Raw genomic sequence first — 24,189 nt, 5'->3', positions numbered from 1 at the left:
TTGACAAATTTAGGAAAATAACCCTACAATTCGCTATGGACCGTCGAAATATCAACACGGATAACAAATGGAAATATCGTAAGAAGATTTCGATGACACAGCTTTCTTCGGTGCACTGTACGAGTATGTCTTCCGAGGAATGGACGACTGATTCAAGTATCAGAGTATCACAGATTACTAATGCCACATTGGCATTGAACGCCCATGTCTACTAGCATTGAATACGAATGAGTTAAACACAACAATACACTAAGAAAAATGATTTCTTCTATGACATGATCTGTGCCCGATACCAAGTGAATCGAAAAAGCGTATCCTCTTTGGAATTCTAGCTCACAGGAGGAGGTTTAATTAAAACATTTTGAATTGTACACGCTTCTCTTAACTTCACAAAAATTTTAATGTGATAAAAAATTCGATTACAAATAGATAAGTAAGGCTTCAAAATTTAAGAAAAGCATACTATTAATTACTTTCAACTAAATTTTTTCGGTTAAACGATGCTATTTTTGAACACTAACTTTAAGAAAGTAAATGTTGAATTAATACTGAAATTAAAATATCCTCTAAACTATTCAGTTTTTGGTACAAATATGCTTTGATACTGTTTTATCAAAAGTAAATAACTGCATCGATTAGCGCATTATTATAATTATTAATATAATTATTAATATAGAGCTTTTCCATTTTTTCTTTTTTCTTTCCGTAGAATGTTATATATTATAGATACTACATGTTATATATACTGTGTATGATATAGATATTGCACACACATAATAGATATGGTGAAGCATCGTAGAAATTAGCACGATTCATAAAATTTACGTATTTAGTTCTGTAAGATCAATAATTTACATATTACTATTCTTGTTTAATTAAAGATTGTCACCCGTCATATCTTTGATAGGATACTATGTATGTGGTGTATTCGAATGCATGTTGTATCGTTGTCAAGTCTTCTATTTATAGACTTCCGACTAGAATATGTATATTTTTGCTCACTGATTGAAGGTAGAATTTATAACTTACAAAAAGGTAAAGGAAAGAGGAGCAGAAAAATCTCCTTTTATGAGAAACATCGATAAAAATGAAGATGTTTTCTTATGGCTTCAAGCGATATTTTATTAAAAGAAATAAATATAGCCACTTTTTTCTAGAAACTTAGATATAAATAATATTAATTGGATTATAGCAAGTTGGATTTAAATAATATCTTTATTAACTTCTGTCTAATAAACTTCTCTAATAAGTTTCATTTTTGAATCTAAATAGATTATAGTGAATCATGATATAATTTGTCAGCTCTAGAATATATTAACTTTTAAATAACTGATAATTAGTTAAATCCAAGTGAAAAGTCCCTACAAAAGGTCCAAATAATGTAGATTATTTTTCATTCATATTTCAAAGAAAATTAAAAAAGATAACTACATACTTACCAATCTAACTACCTTGCTAGCTTTCATAATTAAAAGTATAAAAACGTCAAATAGCTTAAATAAATATAAAATTTTTTTAAATTGCGTATTTGTTATTACTTTAGTTGAAATATATAGTTTACATAGGTAGGCATACATAGAAATTCATTTTTCAACCAAAAATTCTCACAATCAGTCGTTCACATTTACTTCTTTTCGAGAGAATCCATTGCGATAGAAATGTATCAGAAGATCGCGTGATACCTTTCCTACGAGCAAAATAAAATGTTCCCGGAACCGTACGAGACATTCTTCCAGATTCTAGATTCTAGATTCTAGATTCTAGATTCTAGACGACCACGTTTCTTCCACAGTTCTAGTAAATTGCAGCAAGTTTACAGAGATTAGTTTGTCAAGTGTCTGCCGGTATCATTGTCGAGAGTTCGTGAAAACCGGCGAAGACTTTCTAATTTTCTCGTTGATTCTTCAGGTTTTACGTTGCGTTATCGTTGCGCGTATATGTATAACGTTTCGAGTAGCAAATAAGCACAAGTTTCTTGGCAAAGTTCTGTAACGATACATTAAATATGCAAAATTGTTGGATAAAATGCAAGATGGATAAAAATAAGAAATATAAGAAAAAGTTAAAAAATGAGCAACTAAATAATACAATTATTGACTTGTCCCACAATATTATATTTGAAGAAATATTAAGCAACTTTTAAATCTTAACAATATACAAATTCTAACAAATCAAATTCTTCAAATCTTAACAATATACAAAGATTTCATTACATTTTTTTAAGTATATTATTTGTTTTATCTAATTGTTTGGCGAAAAATAATGGTAAGCATATTTTATTTCAATACGTTATTCCTTAGAGTCGTTTTCTTTCAATTTCAGTTAAATGATATTAGAAGTAAATATTGCTTAAAAGAGGCTATGTGGTACTTCGTTCAAGCCTATTTATAATTATTTATTCAAATGACCATATTTGCTCAATTCCTTACCCGCGAATAATATATATATATATATATATTTCTCATTTACAACAGCTTCTAATGAGTAATAATAAAAATGTTATTTGAACAATAGGCTAGTTTCTGATATACAAGTGTAATATCAATATAGGAGTAACACAGTTCGCTGTAACACAGTTTGAGAATTCCTACAACACAGTTTTGCTGTAACATGGTTAGAGAACAGGGGAAATCCCAATACAAAACGGCACGTAATGAGAATTTTTAAGTGCAACCTAACGTCATTCGATGCTTCTCACTCGAGGAAGCGTTTGCGTTGTCTGCGATTTGCTTACGAAAGTTTGAAATATTGAAATTTTCGATTTATTGTTAATTCATGGAATATCAGTCCTTTGCTCTCAAAAGCTTTTTCGCTAAAAGAAAGCAGCAACTCGAAAATTTCCTGGCAAAAAGTCGATGATGTTTTTACAGCTAACACATCATCGTGATGAAATCATATACGAATTAATAAAACTCAAAAGATGAGGATATTTAGATGAAACCAGGAAAGAAACGTCTTCGTTTAATGGTGTTTAGCAGTGATGAAGAAGAAAACATTATGTAATATTAATGTGTTATACTTTTGATTAATTATTGGTTGTTCTAATACACATATGTCTCTTATTTATGAAAAGAAAATAGAAAAAAACCGACTATAACACCATAATATTTGCATAGAAGCACGTATGATATTTATAACTTAAATTCTATATACACGTATTGTAAAGACAAAAGTAGTTCTTAGGTAGAATTTTAAATAGATTTTCTAATAAAACCTTTAAGAAACATAATATATACTGTACTTATAATATATACAAAATATGTCTATAAATAATTCCCAGCAGCTAAGTTAATTCCAAGTTTTTAACAATATCCCTATTTCTGTCGAGAAAAGGTAGAATCTCGTCTATGTCTTCCATTATGAATACCCACGCAACGCTACTCTACGCAATACCAATGTCAATATTTATCGACACGCAGATATATTCCAAACACGCAATAATGTGTTTTCCAATATGCTATACATCATAAATAAAATCCAAGAAAACATAAAAAATTTTTTGAACTATAAATCTAAAAAGCTTCTAAAATCTAAAACGCTAAAAACAAGGAATGGAATAGTTAACACGCAGATGAGTACAAGCCAGCATATAGTAGCAGACAAAAGTTTCTGATCAAACAGATGTTTCACTTTATACGTTAAAAGCCATATTTTAAAGAATTTCAACTGATGTTATATAACTATATTACAACAGCGCTTACATATTTCTTTTAATGTTTTCTTTTCGTTGTCATGCCCTTATACACAATATTAGTTAATATTCTTACAAATATCGTGATTATATTTGATAATATAATATTTGATATTATAATATTGAAATATAAAGTAAAAAATATATAATATCTAACTGGAAACTTGTGTTCACCGCTGCAGAAATACTCAAAAGAATTCATACAAAAATACCGACAACTACCGACAAGCGATAATCATGAGAGAAACCGGTGTTTTCCGTGAATCACCAATCACTCGGTACCTTCTTTCCTTTCCATGGGCGTAACTCTTTCTTTTTTCTTCTTTTTAACCAACATACATATACAGACGAGACAGACTCATTCGATCCGTGCCAAGAATAGTGATAGCGTAGAGTAGATTGCCGAACAAAATACACGTATATAACAAGCACAATAAACGAACGCACGATAGGACGAGGTAGGCGCCAACGATCACGATCAACGTGCTTATTTCGCCAATGGAATTTCTGCTGCGAAACGCGGTGAGCTTTCAAAATATCGACGAATATAACAGTTCTTCCGCTTTGAGGGAGAATTCAAAATTCAGACTAATGTATGATTAAGAAAATTAAAAGTCAGGATTTTCTTTTCATAGAAGAGGAAATAAATACATATAATTCGAGGGTTTTGTACAATATAAATGCAATACAGATGCACTCTTCTCTCAAAATGATACGAGATACATATAAACATAAATATTTGAAATTTATATTTATTTAGAAGGTTTCATTACGAATATAAAAATTTGTTATAACTGGATCGTAGATGTTTATACAAATTCATATTTTTATTAGCACAATTATAAAACGGAACCAAACATATTAAATTAAATATTATAAATGGGTACTACACTTGAATATTTTATATATGTATTTCTGAATATATTATATGTTTCTTGCAGTTTTGAATCTCTAAATTTTCTACAAGTATATAAACATACACAGTCTTTTTATAAGTATGCATGTGTGCGGTCCAATTACGTAAAAAGGAAAAGCAGTGTGTATTATTCGTAAACAACCAAATTTATACCAATTTAATTTAATTAAGAGAGAGATTTATATTCTGACACTTCGCATTTAATCAAATTTGAGAAAAATATTCAGTTTTATTCAAACGTGAAGTATACAAAGAAATCTCGTTTTAATTTTCTTGCGGTTATTGTTTTTTTCCACAATTGAACAATATATTGTTAATGTATAATTTAATATTTCGAAGCACACAGATTTTTCTACCGTATTTTTATTGAAAATTAACTTTATTCATGAATTATACCTATGCAGGTTTCCTAAATTAAATATTTTGTCACTTGTGCCATTTCTCCATCTTAACTGCCCGATTGATTAAAATTTATTTATTTCTAACTGCAATCTAAGGACTAGTAATTATGTAGTAAATGAATCGTTTGTTACGATAAGTTAATAAAATTTGAAATTACAGGATATGATAGTATGCGTAACTTCCACTATCTCTTTAGAAATGCATAATAAAATGAATAAAATGAATGAACGTTTTCAAATAAATTCTTTGTCTTTAATTAAATTCTTCTTATGGTTATTGCGTTTCTATCGCATAATTCGCAAATATGTATGTACTACGAAACAGCTCGGAGATCGATCGATATAAATACTGTCTATTTTTTCTGTGTCATTAGCGCCACAAAGAGAGTTCCTGAAGACATGCCAAGGCTTTGTAGAACGGTTCGAACCATGTTGTAATACCAAGAGTACTGTAATGTTATGATAGTATAAGTATCAAACTTTTCGATTGTGTCTGATTTCATAGAATCCAATGGTTATGCTAGATCGGTGTAGCTTTTTTTATATTGAATTTTACTAGAACCAGATTTGATTCTATTTACATTTATATATACTTAAAAATATACGAATGAATTATCTACCAAGTATATCAAAATATAACACAGGAGTTTAGTATTAGGAGTTAATATTCTTTTTAAAATTAATATTTAACGGTAAATTTGTTATTATTAGCGGAAATGATAAATTGTTCCATTTCGTTAATGTATTAAAATTCATTGTGAATTTTATTTACATTGTGACTTTTATGAAACTTGCTTAAAAAGTTCGACGTTATCAGAATTAACACTTGATCATCGGTGTGAACTATAATGCTTGTTAAAATTTTCTTTCAACTCTTCAATATTTAACTCTTTATTAAGAATGTTTAAGCAAAGTAAATATCGGGAAAAAGCAAAATGTCAGAACTTTTCAAAATCTTATAATTTTTCTCAAATGAAGTAATTTAATAAATTGTAAGAAAATCTTATTAATAGTCTAAAATTTCAAAATAAAATTTTTACGGTGAAAGGACAGGATAATTCTAAGTTAATTTCATAATTAACATACTTATGATTACACCTCTCAAAGAAAAAAGACGAAATATTCTAAATTCGGAAGAAGAGGAGGAATATTGAATTTTATTTATTAGTAGGAATTTGTTCTACGCAACTGTTGATTTGACACATGATTTGTATCACGCTAGATCTTCGTTGACTTCGAGCTTAAAAAGGCGCAAATGAAACGATTCTAAAAATACAAGGTACCTCTTGTTTCTGGCGTGTATTCAACCACGATCGACCATGAAACATACTAACCACCAATCGATCAAATAGCTATAAATTATTAGAAATAGCATGGACCGTCTATTTACACGATTTTATATGTACTACGAAGCATTTATTTCTAAATATAAATACCGCTATACTTATCCATTAAAACAAACTCTATTTGCTACGAATATTCATTTTTTAGTAATAATTGAATTCATTTAAATATCTAAATTTCTATTTCTAAAATTTATTTTTATTTTTTTAAGTTTCTAAAATTAAATAAGTAAATAAATTTATTATAAATTATTTCCGCGATATACCTACATACATACATATGTATGTATGTATATAACGTATTTTAAATAAATTTATTTTGCTACGAGAAAATTAAACAAATTCAAGCAATTAACAAATAAAGACTATCGATATTAACCATCGTTAAGCTTGTTCGTAGATTGTTGTAGTTTAGTTTTCTTTCATTTGCCAAATATAGTTGAACGGACACACAACTTGTGAAAAGATTGGATTTAAATGGCACAGCAACGCAAAAGTTCTGTTAATGTAATACTTAAAGCCATGTAAAATAGTGTAAATGACACGAGAATCGTCGTCTATGAACGTGACGTTTTAGATCACGCACGCATCATTCTGATTCTACGATACATAATTCACTATTCCCTTTTTTAGTACTTTTACTTTATTTATTTGAAGTTAACCTATTTTTCTGATTTACCAAATAATTACTTGATCTTTGGTCCTTTGATTCTGTGTTTGGAAAAAGGAAATGATTATTTTCTAACCTTAATGAATTCGCCACTAAAGATATTAATACGGCCTATAACGAAAACTATTTAGTTTTGGATAAACGATACGAAGAATTATATTCGTTCTAAAAAAAATTATGACTTCATAGATAAATTGGCAAAGTTAAGAAATGTGGTCTTAGCACACATGAACATGAAAAGTTATTACGTATTATCATAAAGATCCAAACACGGAAAGATGATTAAATTTGAAAATAAACGTACAGAATTGTATGAAAATGAAAATATAGTTTGTGTGGTAAACATTAGTCACGTGAATTTTCGCAGCATCAGTATATTATCCTAACGAGCGTTTTGGATGATGACCGATATTCTTATAATAGCGGAATTTATTGGGAGAATCGTCAGCCATCTGCCAGAGAAATGTTGTTTGACGATGCTCGCATCTTCGAACAATAATCTAAACATATTTGCCCGATGAAAATATTTACAAAACCGGTCACAGTAAACATGGTCAGTCACATAAAGAGAAATGTACGGTAATTAATTATCAGGACTAGAGAGAACCATTATGTACGTCACCACGATAAGTGAATATAAAATGTATAGAGAGCGTCGCTCAAAATTTACATCAATATCATAGATATTAAAGTACTTCTAAATATTAAACTTCTTCAAGAAACAAATTTATAAAATGTCAAACTGCTACAATATTAAGGAAATTTATGACATGCATAATTTTCAAAAAACATACGAAAGAAAATTAAGTTATCTAACTATAAATCACCATCCTTATCAGGAATTTATAGGACCATTAACAAAATTTTGAATTATAACATGATTTCGTATTCACAATAAAAAATCTAAATTCATTCAGAATTTTAAAACTTCATTCACAAGTTCTCGATTGGGAATATTTTTCATTAAAAAATATTTGAAAGTACGTATGCATGTAACTAATGATTATCCAATATCTACAAGAGTAACGATAAAATTTGAATTTAAATCTACATACATAATCGAGCATACATATATCGAACGAAATTCCCTATCAATAAGAAAACCTTAATTCATTCTATTCATCCGGGAATGACAGTATCCGAGGAAAGTTTCATTATTTCACGAGTGGAATAGCAGACTGTGTGCTACCCCCAAGAGTGCAATAATTCCAATAGGAAACAATGTCAGAGAAGAACGGGAGCAGGTATTCGTTCGACACACGTCTCTAGCCTTTAGCAACAAGTGTTCGTCATTGTCGTGGCGTGGCTGTCCATCGGTAACGAGGCCCGCAACAGCGTTCGTGGTAATGTTTCTATCTAGAAGGAAACATTCCCAACGGTCTTTGATCCTCCACGAATTCAATACCAACACTGACCTAGCACATCGTCGCATGCTGTCACTCTGACGACGTGCGACGTCTTATCAGCTCGAAGGGGCGATTTATTCGCTCCTTGTTTCGCAAATCAGAAACTTTTCTCTGCACTCTATTCAATGATACGAAACAGGCTGTTCCAAATAATTTTAACCCCGCCTATATTGGACTCATATCCAACTTAACCAAAAATTCTTCAAATTTGAAGAAAATTTCAAAAGCTATATAAAAGTTAAGCTATTGATATATGTACATGATTTATCGTTCCAATATTATGCTGAAATTACTCTTCGTTAGAAAGTTTAAAAATCGTTTTCCTCGTTGAAACAAGGGTAAAATTGATATACGAAAAAATTGGAAGATCATAGTAAGGTTAGAATTACGAGGCGAAGTGTTTGACAAAGATCCAACCTCAAAGTTCAAAGTCATTTATGTTTTGTCAAGTTTCCGGTGGTGGTAGCGGGTGTTACGTGTCGAATTACAGGCCACCAACTATCGACCTATCTCTACCAAGTTTCAACGTAACGTATGAGAGGAAACTCGGGAAAACTGGTTCTCACACTTGGCTAGACTCACAATCAATTTCACCTTGAACTACACTGACCTAAATCACTGTTACTGTTCATCGTCACATCGTCGAATACAAAAATTGTCTTTTGTTCATTGATTAACAAAACGAGTATTTAGTTTCTTCGTTATCTCATCGAGAACTGAACTTAATCTGTTGAACATTTCAGGACGTACATTGTACATATAACGAAAGTAATGCAATATATGTAAAGTATCGTTACTCGAAAGTAACACGAAAATGTTCCTCGTGGACAATTTAGGCTGATTTAAATCGGTTTGTGATGAGATTGTGCAAAGTCGGGAGGGGGGGCGAGGATTTTAGTGTCGCGGACAACACCAGCGCGGTCGCTCGTTGCAAACTGGATCGGCTTTCAAGCCGGCGCGGCGGAGTCCGCGACACGTTGTGTCGGAAATTTACGGCGCATCGGCTCGTATGCGCGCGCGACACTCAACCGATGCAATTTCATGGACTTTCTGTTTCTTTCCCTGGGAAAGTCACGTGCGCCGCGTGAATCTTCATTTACGTTGATTATTCTGTCACTGATTCGTGTGCGTCTTTTGTCACTCCAAAGAATTTGCAATAATATTTACGTATATGGATTATGGCTAATAAAGTAAGACTTATGAGACTAATTTGATATACGTATAATATATATAATAGATATGCGTAATATATGTATAATGTATATGGTTGATTGATGACCCAAATTTTAATCATAGAGTATAGCAAGGATGGTCAGTTAGGGCTGACGAAATTAATATGTGAAGCAATAAATAATATAATCGAGTATCGAATTTAATTGGAAAGTTAAGAATATCTTTATCGTTAAAAGGTAATAAATTCTAAGTATGATTAATCGGGATGAACAGTAGATCTTTGCAGGAAAATTATTTCTTTTTACTATGGAAGTCGTTTTATATTATATGTTATACGGAACGCAAGAATAAACCATATTTCTGAAAATTTCGATCTCGTTAAATACATTATGTTTTTGAAACTTTAAGATGGATATCTTTTTGGGGAAAAAAGAAATGCATGTACATATTATAAATCTCCCTTATGTAGTTATTGATAATTTATATAAAAAAATAATAAAATATACAATAATATAAAATTAAACACTATTTCGATATCTATAACAACCATTACCGTACTCAATAAAAATGATCCCGAAACCAAGAACCAAAATGTTGTCTACGAAGCATAGATACATACATTCTAAAACCATAAAACATTCCACTCATATTTTTAAGTAAAATAATAAAAACAAGCTCGTCATTTTCTGTGAAAAACTTGTAAATATTATAAAAATTATACAAGTATCGAAATATCAGAGTATCAGTTTAAAAAAAGCGCAATAAAAATGAAAAACTGAGAGGGTAACAATTTTCTGAAAATATATAGCAATAAATATTTGACAAATCAAAATTTCCTAAAATTCGTGAGTTACATAATGAATACTAAAATTTCGCGGCAAAACAACGATTATAGTAGCTCGCGCAAAGGCTGTTTCACAAGTGTGATTGAATGTGAACAAAGGAAATTGATGTCTACTTAAACTTCAGCATGCAGATTACGAGCCGTTTCAATTCGTTTATACTTTATACTTCACGAACATCGGTACATCTGAAAAGGACGCGGTAAAAACGGGCCTTATCATGCAAATTATACAGCTTTGGTACACGATGAGTAATAGATAACGCTTGCGGCAAACAAATTCTTTTTTTTTTTAATCGCTTGATAGTCAAATCGATTCAAGATATGACCTGCGAAATTATCTGTGTTGAGAGTCTATAGTAAATCGATTTTTCTGTATATTTTTTCCTATACTACGTTATCAATAGAGCGTACCTTTCGAAGTATTTAAGTACACTGTACATAGATATCGTTTTGCGGGCGCCTACATTTTATTTATATTTTTAACCCCTTTCATAATTTTATAATACTTTTGGTGGTTCGCATGATTTGTAAGAATTTATGAGTAAATGCACCCGAAAGTCTATTCATATTGAGATTGTGACATACATATGTATGGTATATATTTAACTACGTTCATAGCGCAGACTGTAAACACTCTTTATCGTGTGTAGTTGTCGTTCAACTATGGATACACGAGCGATAAGATTTCAGATAAGCGTAGGGGCATGTGCCATAAATGCAACGTGAATAAGAGAAAGTGATACAAAACAAAGAACTTATTCGAATTTCAGCACGTGTTGGTGTGTGTATGTATGTGCCAAGATACATATATAATTTCCCTAAATATTTCACTTTTTTTTCTGAGATGTAATTAGATCTTCTATATAAGCAGATTTTTGTTTGCTCATAAAAAATATGGTTGATTACTATTAAATTGCTGTATATTCTATCTGCTAGAGTAAATCTTCTATAAATTCAATTAACATTCGTCTCTACACGTTATGTTATTTTGTTACGAATATCTTGGAATTTATTTATATTTACTGCATTTTTACGATCTTAAAATTATTTAATTTTTTCTAGCCAAATTGTTTTGCATGCAAAGAATGAAGATCTATTCGATCTATTCTAAGCGATATTTGTCATTATAAAACCTTTCTGAATGCCCCGCTATTAAGAGACTAATGGAAATAGTGGGAATAATGTATCTTGTATAGTCTCTAGGAACACGGTTTATATCGACTTATACAATGCAATGTTACATTTATTATAACTAGTTTGCGGATTTTTATTCATTTGTATAAAATTTAAAGGTGTGCGAATTACATATCTATAATATATAAAACTACATAAAATATACAAAGTAAAGTATTCGGTATAATTTTTAATAGTTAAAGCAAATTTCTATTTAAATTTTGTTTTTTAAATTGTGTTTATAAAATTCTAAATTCGCATAAAAATCTGCAGTTTAATTATAACTTTGATAACCTACTTATACATATAAATAAAGAGGCGGACAGATTCTATGCTGCAACAAAATGTTTCTGATTCTAATATGGGTGATAGATTTTAATAATTGTTACTGACGCGATAATATAGTAATAATAAAAGAAAATATGGCAATAATAAATATACGAAATAATATATAAATAATAATAAGGACAGATTTGTATATATATATATATATATAAATACTATTGTACTATTGTAACTAATGTACTAAATAATGTAACTTTCAAGTTACGTTATGTTATAGGGAGTTAAAGTAAGCAAGTAAATGATAATAAATAAATTTTAGGTATATATTTCGCGGTTAGAAACGGAAAACAATTCGAGTAAATAAAAGGGATTTTCGAAGAGCTTCGGACATTCAATTTTTGTAAATAAAAATAAGAACACGAAGAAGAAAAGTAACGAGAAGAATGAAAATGAGAGGAATAAAAAGTTGCGGGAATAAGAATGGAGAGCGAAGAACATGTGTCTTATATTACCCGACAATGTTTTTCAAGACTATTCGTAAACTTATATATCACTGGTAGCAAATTTTTGCACCCTTTCCACGACGCATATTTGACGAAGCTCCAAGAATACACCTTAACAAATCGTACAATCTTCGATTCTATATTTAAAGTCATAATAGAGTTTCGATAAAAACACATTCTTTACATATGTTTCCTAAATATAAGCATAGACACTATTTAACTGTAACATTTTTCATATATATACAATACATACTCTACGCCCACGATCATACATGTACATACAGCATATGGGTCTAACAACTTCCGTAGTGGGGGGTAACGGAGACTCTTACGTGCACTCGAGCGACATTTTACCATACAATCTCGCTGTGACCATATTTCTTTCTTTATTTTCTTATTAAGAACAATAAAGACAGCTATATAGTCATAGCGAGATTTCGCGGTAAAATGTCGCTCGTGTGCATTCAGCCTTAATGTGGTGATCATGAGATCGTGAGATGCGCTTTGCAAATCGGCAACTAACCATAGCGTTTAAATTTTTACATTTAACGCCATTCTTCGGTGAAAGCAATAACTGTGTGCACTGAAGGTAAAGAATATAAATGAAACTGAAGTAAAGTACTTTTCATAATTTTTCAGAATATATTTAAAGTAACTATAGAATATTTCGTGTGATATAGAAAATGTTGTGCACGGTCGTGCTACAGGTTGGAGACACGAGGTCGCGCTGTACGACAAAGCTTCACAAATCGATTGAAGCATTTTACTGCGAACAAATTGAGAAACATTAACTGGTCTGCCTTATGTCTGTAAGACTTAGCCCCAGCCACGGCCGTATATACAGACCGGAAAATGTTTCTTAATTTCTCCGCAATACGGCGTTTCAATTGACAAGTTAGGATTCGTTGTGTAACGCCATCGTGTAAAAGTAGTCAGAACCTTTTTCTCCGTCTTTCTCTATCTCTCTCTCCTTACCGCGGCCACGTACTCATATCACGGTGGATCGATTAACAGGGGCCGTGGAAAGAAAAAGCGATAATGATAATAGAGACCAACTTCTGTCTTACATATACGATTATTGTAATTATACTTTTATTATTTTATATCTAACTTATGTCTAATAAATGTTATATAACATAAATATTTTTTTCATTATTAAAAACCTTCGTAAAGCCTAAAATTACACTATAATTTTGCTTTTACGATAAAAAGTTTAATAATATTGAAATGTTTCAATCATGTATACTTTGCAAGTGACATTATTTACACGTATTACAGATAGAGCTAACAGTTACACAATTTTCTAACGAATTTAAGAAAATTAAAAACAAATTTACTTTCCAATATACACGTCAAATATAAAAATATTAAATACATGTATGCATATTTGATTTGGAAGTTGTGATTTTGTTAAATTTTTTCGTTGAAAATAATACATAATTATGAAGTATTATTAAATAATTCATTTAAAGTACAGTTTTCTGTATATATATATTTACCTTAAATTAATGGTAAAGAATTGTAAAAAAGTAATTTAGTTCAGTCATTGAGTAAGCTTAGTGGTTTAATTTATATTTTTTACCTTCAATGCTTTCACCAAAGGATGGCGCTAAATACAAAATTCTAACTTCTCGATTGTAGGTAGCACTCTATGGCGGCCGATTTGTAAAACACAATTCCCGACAAGAGCTCCGTCCACCGGAGTTTCCACACCTGTGTATACAACCGTATCGTATCCTATATCTCATTCGTTATTTCATAATTATATATAGTTCAAATTTCTTGCACTATTAATGTTGTAGCATTGTAGGTGATTGTAGTATGTACTATTCTATGGTAAATCGATAATATTAAAAATGATACTAAAATTAGAGTCGTCACAACATGAAATAAAAAATGCAGAGAAGAAAATCAATTGCACGCTAACAAATATCAATAAAAATGAACTTAAGCTAGCGTCGATAACGTAGAAAGAATAGCTGTTCCACCACTTAAGAAACATTATCAAAATGTCGTAGGTATCATCTTTACCAACTGCCGGATACTATTTACCGACCATTACAACTTTATCTATGTGTTTAATTGATAAGAGAAAAACAAAACCATTAACGAACAATTTATGTACCAAGTTGGTAAATTTTCATTTATGAGTTTGTCGCATATCTCATTCATTTGACTAGATACATAAGCAGAAAGGATAACCTTGTCCCATTTCTCCAATATGATAAAGCACCTATTAGGAGAACGTTACTTCTTTTCTATACGATTCTATTGAACTTCCCTCTCTCTTATGTTCCAAGCTTTCATTGTGACCTAGATTCTTCTCGCGTTTCGTCGGACGATATATACAAATGCTTTACATATGTGTAATGAGTTAGAGTAAAGGAGAAAAACAGAAAAAAAAAAATAAGTGACTTGCGAACGTTTTGTTTATGTTCCGTTAGTTATCCAGTAACTTTGTGCGAAAAGCATAGCCTAAGGACACTGTAGACGTGCAACGCGATGCAGATATTGGATATCGTCAAGTCTTGCAAACATGAGCTTCTTATCTCGCATGGAATGCGTGATAATGAAAAATTTACCGCTGCAAGAAGCTTGTATCAGGGAGAACGAGAAAGAAGTGAAAAAAATATTCGTATATCGTTATGTTTTGTACTAATCGTCTTCAACTAAATACGACTTAAATTAATAATTAAAGCATACGAGAACAAATAAGTCAATACGCTTTGAACTCAGTCTTTAGATATACAAGATGTTCCATTTAACTTGCACGGTTGAATGTTGTTTTATTATCTAAAATCACATCAACCTACTAGGATTATTATTAGCGACTACTTTTTTTTTTTATTAAAATAATGCACATCTCATGTTTATTTTATGGCACTGAGGTGTCGTTTTTCAGACAATTATCATTATTTATTCGCGTATAAATTTCTAATACTAATTTCTAATAAAGGCACAGAGCCTATTAACATAGTTGAATATAAAAAGGAAAGATATAAGAGAAGTTGATCTTGGAAATCATCAGCATAGATAAAACATTTTTATTAATGCGATTGAATAGGATAGATAATTATTACTATTATTTCCATTATTATATTTAATGATAATTAATTAATTCAAATTAATTGAGTTTCGAGCTCGTTAATATTTTTTAATGAAACTTTATATATTTTAATATGCCCTCAATATACACGTACATTTCATTCTCTAAATAATGGAAAGATATTAATATCTACTGAGAAACGTTTCTTTTATCTTTACATCAATAGACCATAATCTACAGAAAAGCAAAAGCGCACAAAATCTTTGTATTGAAATTTCTATTCGCTTTCAGTTTACTAGAAAACACAATATGAATGGCTGCAATTTAATTTAACACATTTTCTTATGATAAATGGACTTATAGATACATGGACTTCTCGGCCTTCAATTGCCAAAATAAGAATAATTTTATGGGTGTTATCTATGTACATAATATTAATTCATGCGCTAAGGCTCATAATAAGCTTCATCCGCTTTCATCTTCCGACAAAATATTATCCGACATTCTTCTTTAAAGCCATCATAAATTGCACATATTGTATATTAATAATCGTCTTGTTCACCATTATCTATTTATTTACCTATTTATATTATTTATTTACTGTCTTATATACTGTAAAGCTATTTAAAAAGTTATAAGAAAATGATCTTGAAATATAAAAAAACAAACAATAACAAAAAGTGAAAATTTTCGATCGTGAAGTCTTTTCTACCAAATATATAAGATATTGTTTATTCAGTTTTATATTTTTGTGGACATAATTAAAGAAATAGGAACCACACAGGAATTTGTTTTACCCAATAAATACGTATTTATTATAATTATTAGAATTTAGAGTTATGGATGTTCATATAAATTCAAATTGTTATTAACTAAAGGCTAACCAAAAGAATGGAACTGAAACAGAGCTGTGTCTTTTATCAATTAATAAATATAATATACCATGCTTTGGATATTTACATTCACGTTACATTTCATACATTTTTACACTTTTAAATTTCTCGTCAATCCATAAACATCCGCAGTCTAAGTATTATAGTGAATATTTTGGGTACTTTTTTTTAAATTTTCTATATCTCTGCATATTATATTGATCCTCTATATTCCCATATCCACAAGTTTATGTGAATGGAACATATCGCAACTATCGCAAGTTTATTGTGGAACATCCTATATGTTACTTATCCCCAATAAAGATCTTGGCAGATAGAAATAGATAACGAAAACCAACATTGATGAACCAGCATCGATTTATAAAAATTTGATTAAAGTTAACACTCACCCCTCTCGCGTCTCGAAAGAGGATGGCGGCGTGCACAGGATCTAGACAAGCATCGGAGGCTCTATGAGGAATCGCAGGTGTACCCAAAGAGAATCGTCTGGCACCAGGGTCCAAAGAGCTCCGTCTAAGTGCGCCTGAAATTTTCAATTCATATTTCATCGTTGGTTTAATATAATGCGAAGATTATAATTAAGAAACCGAGTGTCTGATATAAAATTATAAATGACGATAGAAATTTAAACTGCATGAAAAAAAAGGAGAAAAGACGTTATTGAATTATAATTTCTATTTCTATTTCTTAATTTTAGTTAATTTAATCGTAATAGCATTTCTATTAAATTAAATTTTAAATTAAAGTGAATGTTACGCATTAGCGTTATATGTGATAATTGATATATGTATATCAATCTATTAATTGAAGCGTGATAGAATAAAATATTAACGAAGAAGAACCAATCTAAATTAAGGGAATACTGGTCCATGTAAATGTAGATATGATATAATTTATTTATAGCAAAAATGAACCGACATGCTTAAAAATAGGAGGTTAAGAGATCACGATATTATTATTTCGAGTGACGAGCTAACTGGTTTTACAATATTAATATTCTTCTCTTCTCCTTCTTCTGCGTTTTACGTCACATGGTTCATTAGAAAAAGGCAAGATCAATCGTGATTTACCTCGAGCCGCTAGAAATAACGGGGTGCATGTATGTATTAGGTTTTCCGGAAAGTTCGTTCCGATTTTTAAGGAAAATTCAAATGCAGCACATTTAAATTTCGGTATACGATTGAATTATATAGGTGCCATTTTGTTCCACAACCTTTCTCTATCTTTCACGCAACTTGAATATTCCATCCTTCCAGAGCTTCTCAGGTTTTTCGACGAAAAACTTTTCAATATGATTTTTTATGTCGATCAAAGAGTTAAAGCTTTTACCATTAAGGGAATTTTGTAATGACCTAAAAGGTGAAAATCTGAGGGCACAATGTCTGGTGAATACGGTGAGTGGGGTAGCACATCTCAAACAAGCTTCAACAGCTTTTGTCGAGTAGACAATGACACATGAGGCCGCGTATTGTCCTGATGGAACACGACGTTCTTCCGATTCGCTAGTTGCCTGGGCGTTTTTGTTCAACTGCTATTTTTAATTCGCCTATTTGCGAGCAATACTTTTCTGAATTTATTGTCTGGTTGTTTAGTAGAAACACCAGACACAGGGTATAGCTTTTTTCGGACGAAGACCGCCTTTTGGGGTGGCTAAAGGTGATTCATTCCGCTTTCCTCGAGATCTTTTCCGCCCAACATTATTATAAATAATTCATTTTTCATTCCCCGTCACTACTTGCTTTAAAAATGGTGTCTCCCCGTTGCGTTTATAGAGCGAGCCGCAAATGGAAATACGATCCTTCGGATCTTTTTCCGTTAAATCGTGGGAAACCCATACATTAAAACGGTTTATATAGTCAAGCTTCACAAAATGCTCGTCGATGGTGGATTTTGATATTTTTAACATTTCTGTTAATTCGTGTGTCGTATAACGCGAGTTATTCTCGATCAGAGTTTTGATCTAATCTTCATCAGTATGGAGGGCCTACCCGGGGGTTCTTTATCTTCAAGGTTGGAATCACCAGCTTTAAACCTAACAAATCACTTCTGCACAATTCTTTCAGCTATAGCGCCTTCATCATAAACAGCGCATATCTTATTTGTTGCTTGCGCAGCATTTTTGCCTTTCCGGTGGAAGAATAGCATCAAATGTGCCTATCATGCACTTTGTTTCCTTCCATATTTAAGAGCGTATGAAAGTAACAAAAATTAATGTCTGATAACCAAATTTTTTTCTAAAAAATATTTGAAAGATCACCTTTTAGAATATGTACACATGTCATTTGTTTTCGATCATTCTGATATATTCAAACCTGTCCTAATGTCACCTACCGAAAATCGGTACGAATTTTCCGGACAACATCTCATACGCTTCTTTTCCCATTACATTTACATTGTCAATCTTTGCATTTCATCAGTTTATATCTTCGATATTTTTGACAGCACAAAAAGGAACAAGAAAAATACTAACAAGCAAAATTGTTTGTTTCTACACAAAAGGTACTGTAATTATAAATTTCGAAACACTAAATTGTTTTTAAGTTTTCAAGATCGCTGATAATTTTGTTATGCTGCTTTTTAATAGATTAGTTATAAAGATATAAGAATATGATAACAAAGATAGGCACAAATATTATTCTCAAATACATATATTATCATCTCATATCGATGAGGTCAGAAATTTAAAAAGGACAAACTCGAATACTAAAAGTGTCTTTTTACGATGCTCTTTACATAATACTTATTTTATACCGCTAAAAATAACAACAATACGGAGGCAGAAAAGACAAATGAAACATCTTGAACGTATGTTAATGTATTCAGGAACGAAGGTCGTTGGGTAGTTTCGCAAGATGTGTTAGAATAATTTGTCATTCGATGAAAGTTGATGCCTTGCATGCTAAGAGTTATCAGTTATGTTTCTACCTTATGCATTTTCCATCGTATTGTATATGTAAGCGCCATAGTCGGTAAATATTCCTTTCCCATTTACCAGTGAAATATAAAACTATTCTAATAAACCCAAGTCGGTAACAAGAATATCATATTCCATCTAATAAATCATACTCTATTTAATCAACAAAATTAAAAAAAATACCATACTTTACAATATTGTTTAAATTGTACCAAAACACTTTTAACGTTTAATATATAACCTGCTAACCGAATCACTTCTTAATCAGAAATTTTTATAATTGTAGAATTGAAAGTCAATAAGTACAACATACTTGCATTAAAAAAAAATTATATACTACATACAAAGTGAAATACCTTTAATATGGCGAATTAGAAAATTGTAGATGCATAAATAACAAAATTATTATGTCCAAGAAATTGAGAACTTTATGTAACAACGAGTTTACTCGTCTTTCCCAGCTAACAAACTGATATATAAATATGTATATGCGAACACGATACGCATTAACAGACATCTATTTTATTATTAGGAAATATTTGCTCATCGTATACAGTAATACATAAACATTAAGCAGATTCTGTGCGTAGCGCGTCAAGAAGTTTCTTGTAAAACTTCAGGTTTACATTATGAAATTTTGTGGATAAAAAACTTCTTGGAAGATTTTATATTTAAATTATGTTGCGATATTTTCAATAAGATACTCATCGTTCCTTTTACACGTCATTACAGTGGTACGCCATATATGTAAATTCGGCTCATCATGACCCATACGTGAATCACCGAAAATGAAACTTGTTAAATTTTATCTTTCTGATAAATTTTATGCTCACGGATTGGCCATGCCGGTTGACCAACACTGGCCTTAACCAATTATAATTTAACACAATTTATGAGCAGACGTGTACAATAATGTGCATCTGCTATGTTCTATGGAAATACATAAAATCCCATGCGACTCTTTATTTACATTTCAATTGTGTTCACATTAAACTCGCTCGTGAAGTTCATCTCTGTGATTTATTCTACATTTTTCTATCATTTTTTTTAGAAATTTCTATGATTACAGAATTACATGTTACAGTCGAATCACGGTAATTCGAACCTCAAAGGAAGAGATAGAATCTTTGAATTGTAGACTTATGGAAAGTTTCCAAGTAAAAGAGATTTAACGAACGAAGATTCGACATGCTGAAGTTTTTTACGAACGCACAATTACATTCATCTTTTCAGAAAGTGTTAGTATTTTAGAATTAGCACTTCCTTTTAGAATTCATCGTATTCAACGTACATAAATAAAAAGTTAAAGACGCGGGAGATGATAGCAAGTGTAGGACTGACGAAAAAAAGATTAATTTCACGGATATGTACGTAGTTGGAGAGCGACGAAGTAGGGGTACGTCTTATGTTATCCGTTCTACATTATTTGAGACAATGCTAACAATAGGAGGAAAGGAGACAATATCTATCTACATCTTACAACACATAACATAACTATGGTTACTGTTTGAGTTGCAGAGGCAGCAGTAATAGAAATTCAACTTTTAAAGATAAACACTTCGACTAGTAGAGATCTGGCTGTTCTAAGCTCGAGTTACCGAGATAAAATAATGCATCTGCAATTTTATTTCCACGTCTAGAAGTTCTCGTAGCGGAGCGAAAGGGGATCAAAATTGTAGTTTTATAGAGGTTCGAGTTATCCATATTCAACTGTAATAAAGATAAATCAATTTCAAAAAGGTGGATTGTAGCCTTACAAATTAAAAATATAAGTATGATGTAATTTACATAAGTACATACGTACGTGTGTATAATACAAATATGAAGATGTAATTTATATGTACATTATAATACAACGATAAAGATGTGATTTTCTTTCAACCGCAGAGATTCATTGTATTAAAACAATAACAGATCTATTATTGTATCGAGATAAAAGATAAGAGACCGTTGTATACAAAGATGATTGAAAATTCGAATGATTGTGGAAATTCGAGTGGTTTGGTTTCGTCGCTTAATTGTTAATAGGTTTATATTTCTCTTAAAAATGATATTAACCATTAGAAGCTATCATTAAAGGAAATCGCGTTAATTATCATGGATGAAATATTTATTTTAAAAATCGTTCTTATCATTATATTCAACATTAAATGACAAATAAATATCAGTATTATTACAGGTCAACATTAGAATAAAATTCGCATGACGTGACATTTCATCCATGATAGTCTTTAAAAGTTCATCTAACTATCAATTATCAGATTCGATATATTTTGACAAGTGTGAAACAAAATTATAAATATTACATACCTAGAATTAAAGCCTTTTTTAGCCTATTTTATTTTAGTTTAGTTTAGTTTAGCCAATTTAGTTCATTAAGTTTTATAAAAAATACAGTCAAATTCGGTATTGATCCATAGTTAGCAAAAAGTATTGACTTATACTATGACAGAATAAAGTAATATATTTTCTTATAAATTTGCTTGATTATAAGCCTCTTGTGATATTTAGTAGGATGATGTTTTTAAGAGCTGAGACACGCGATTAAATCCAAATTCTCAAAATCTTGACATACGCCATTACGATTTTCAACCCGTTAATTATTACAAATATGTATAGTGACTGCAACAAATATTTGCACACCACTGTATTTATTATAACATTTACATACCAATTAATTAAATATATATTAAAATATATTATCATTTGATAGTATGTACTTTCATACGACTGCAAAGTTTCGTACTACCAAAATGAAATGTAGAACCTGATAAAAAAAATTTTCTTTGGAAAATAAGTGCATCTATAGATAAGGTACGCAAATACTTTGTGACCGTTATAAATCACTTTGCTGCAAATAGTGCTATTTGCAGCAAATAGTAACTAACAACGATAATTAACAACGATATGTAGATAATAGTGTAATCATAAGCAGACAAAATAGCTGTGTATAGTAGTGTAATGATAAGCAGATAAAATAGAAATTTAAAAATATGATATTAACACATAGATATATGATTTTTTAAAACAAAGTTTTACTGCACATGCTTCGTAAGAAAAAATAAGCTATCACATCGCCCGCATAAAACAGAATGTCTCATTTCTGTTGCGTGATATTACCTCGTTTGCATTCGTCGAAACGTGAGAAACGAAAGATTTGAATTCTGCAGATTCTCACGATTTGGATGGCGTGGCGCAGCACGGCGCCAAAAGCATCAAGATTTCCGGTCGTGTATTTCGTAAAATAAACTTTTTCTCGTTAAAATTTCCTATCACGTACGATACAGGAAACCGGAATTCGTTTCAATTGTTAGTTTCGGATGCTTATTTTATTCCCTATAAAGATTGACGTATTTAATGAATAACTTCACGTTTCTATGAATATAAATAAAGAAATGAAACCTACGCAGAGACTTCATTCGCTCACGAAATACTACAACCAAACGAAATCATTTGGAACATCCTGTGCATTTTTACACTTCTAATCCTCTCATAAATTCTTAAATATATCTGAGGTCTAACTATGATGCACAACGATGGAAGTGACCTTTGGAATAACTAGAATGGAGAAGGAACGTTCGGCTTCGGTTTCCTCGTTACATTCCACATTCGCATCGCTCAGATGATATTTCATCTCACGGCCAGTTAATTGACATACTCGATCAATTTTACCTTGAAGAAATGTAACCTTCTTTCCTGCATTTCCAGGATTTTACTGGTATAAATAATAATGCAAATTAGAGAAATGAAAATATGGAAGAAACAATAGTTACTTCTATGTAATAAAAGCTTTCTATGGTAATCATAGAATAATACGAACAGAATGAAAATAAAATATCTACAGAATATGGAGGATTCGGAGAAAAAAATGAATAGTATATATTATACATACAAGTAGATACATTTTGTCGAGAAACAAGATAAATAGATATAAATAAGAAAGCACTTTACCAAAAGCGGTTAAAATTATTTTGTCATTCGCAGTTTAGTAGTAAGTTGATATAATATAATAAGTAGAAATCAGCTTACGTTGTGAATTAGATTATTAGACAACAGTTCCCTTGCTTGCTCGAATATTACGTGTAAGATTTTAAACTAACAATAAGGTCGTAGGAGGTAGGCGGTAGGAGGATCTAAAAATATATGTATACGTGAATAGCTGATGAAGCTGGTAAACTCTGCAATGAGGTATTGAATATGTAAACCACTTATTGTTACACAGCGGAATAGTTACGCGATCGGGTCAAGGTGATTCTTGATCTTTCAATAGTAACTGAACTCTACGGAGCTGAGCTTGCAGAACAAAATATTGCGTAACGTCATTTATTGGGAGCCAAAAATATAGTAGAAATCCACAAATATAGTGCAACAACAATAATTGTAAATCTAGCACACTAGTAGAAATAATTCGTAATAATTTAATAGAATAATTTCTTTTCTTTTCTAATTTCAAACGCAGAGGAACTACGGGCCTATATTTCAATAGAAATTAATCGTTTCACGCATATTATATTGCACATTCACTACGCAATAAAGAGAAAGAAATAATATATAAAATTTCAAATTTTTCTCATTTTTAAGCATCAGTATTCTATAATAATATTTTTTTATGGGCAGTCGAAAATGAGATGCAGTTGAAAAGAGCTCATATATAATGCATCAATGGCATAAAGTTAATTTCGAGACGTACCTCATTCTATATACTATTTCATCCTCTTTTTATAACATTTTTTCCCATTTCTGATCATTTAAAAAATAAACCTTGCGATGTTTACACGAGACATCTTTTGTTTCTACTATTATTAATACTTGTATTATTAAATGCAAATAACAGTATAAATATTTATACCTTTATCAGTGCGTTCTACGAGTCAAAATAAGAAGGAATATTATATAAATATAAATTGTCTGTGGTTTTATTAAAGGATTTC

General features: G+C 30.7%; 1 protein-coding gene across 2 annotated transcripts in view; it reads right to left on the bottom strand.

Annotated features, from left to right (window-relative positions):
- LOC122568463 (serine-rich adhesin for platelets) overlaps window positions 1-24,189 on the bottom strand; it is a 129,061-nt gene that overhangs the window by 22,422 nt on the left and 82,450 nt on the right. For both annotated transcript variants that reach the window (XM_043728212.1, XM_043728213.1), the window contains one exon: window positions 16,734-16,867. In XM_043728212.1, the coding sequence (XP_043584147.1) occupies window positions 16,734-16,867 (134 nt within the window). The remainder of the gene's footprint in view (window positions 1-16,733; window positions 16,868-24,189) is intronic.

Source organism: Bombus pyrosoma, linkage group LG6 (genome assembly GCF_014825855.1).
Source record: "Bombus pyrosoma isolate SC7728 linkage group LG6, ASM1482585v1, whole genome shotgun sequence".
NCBI classification, from domain to species: Eukaryota; Metazoa; Arthropoda; class Insecta; order Hymenoptera; family Apidae; genus Bombus; species Bombus pyrosoma.
This window is presented reverse-complemented; position numbering and strand designations above follow the sequence as displayed.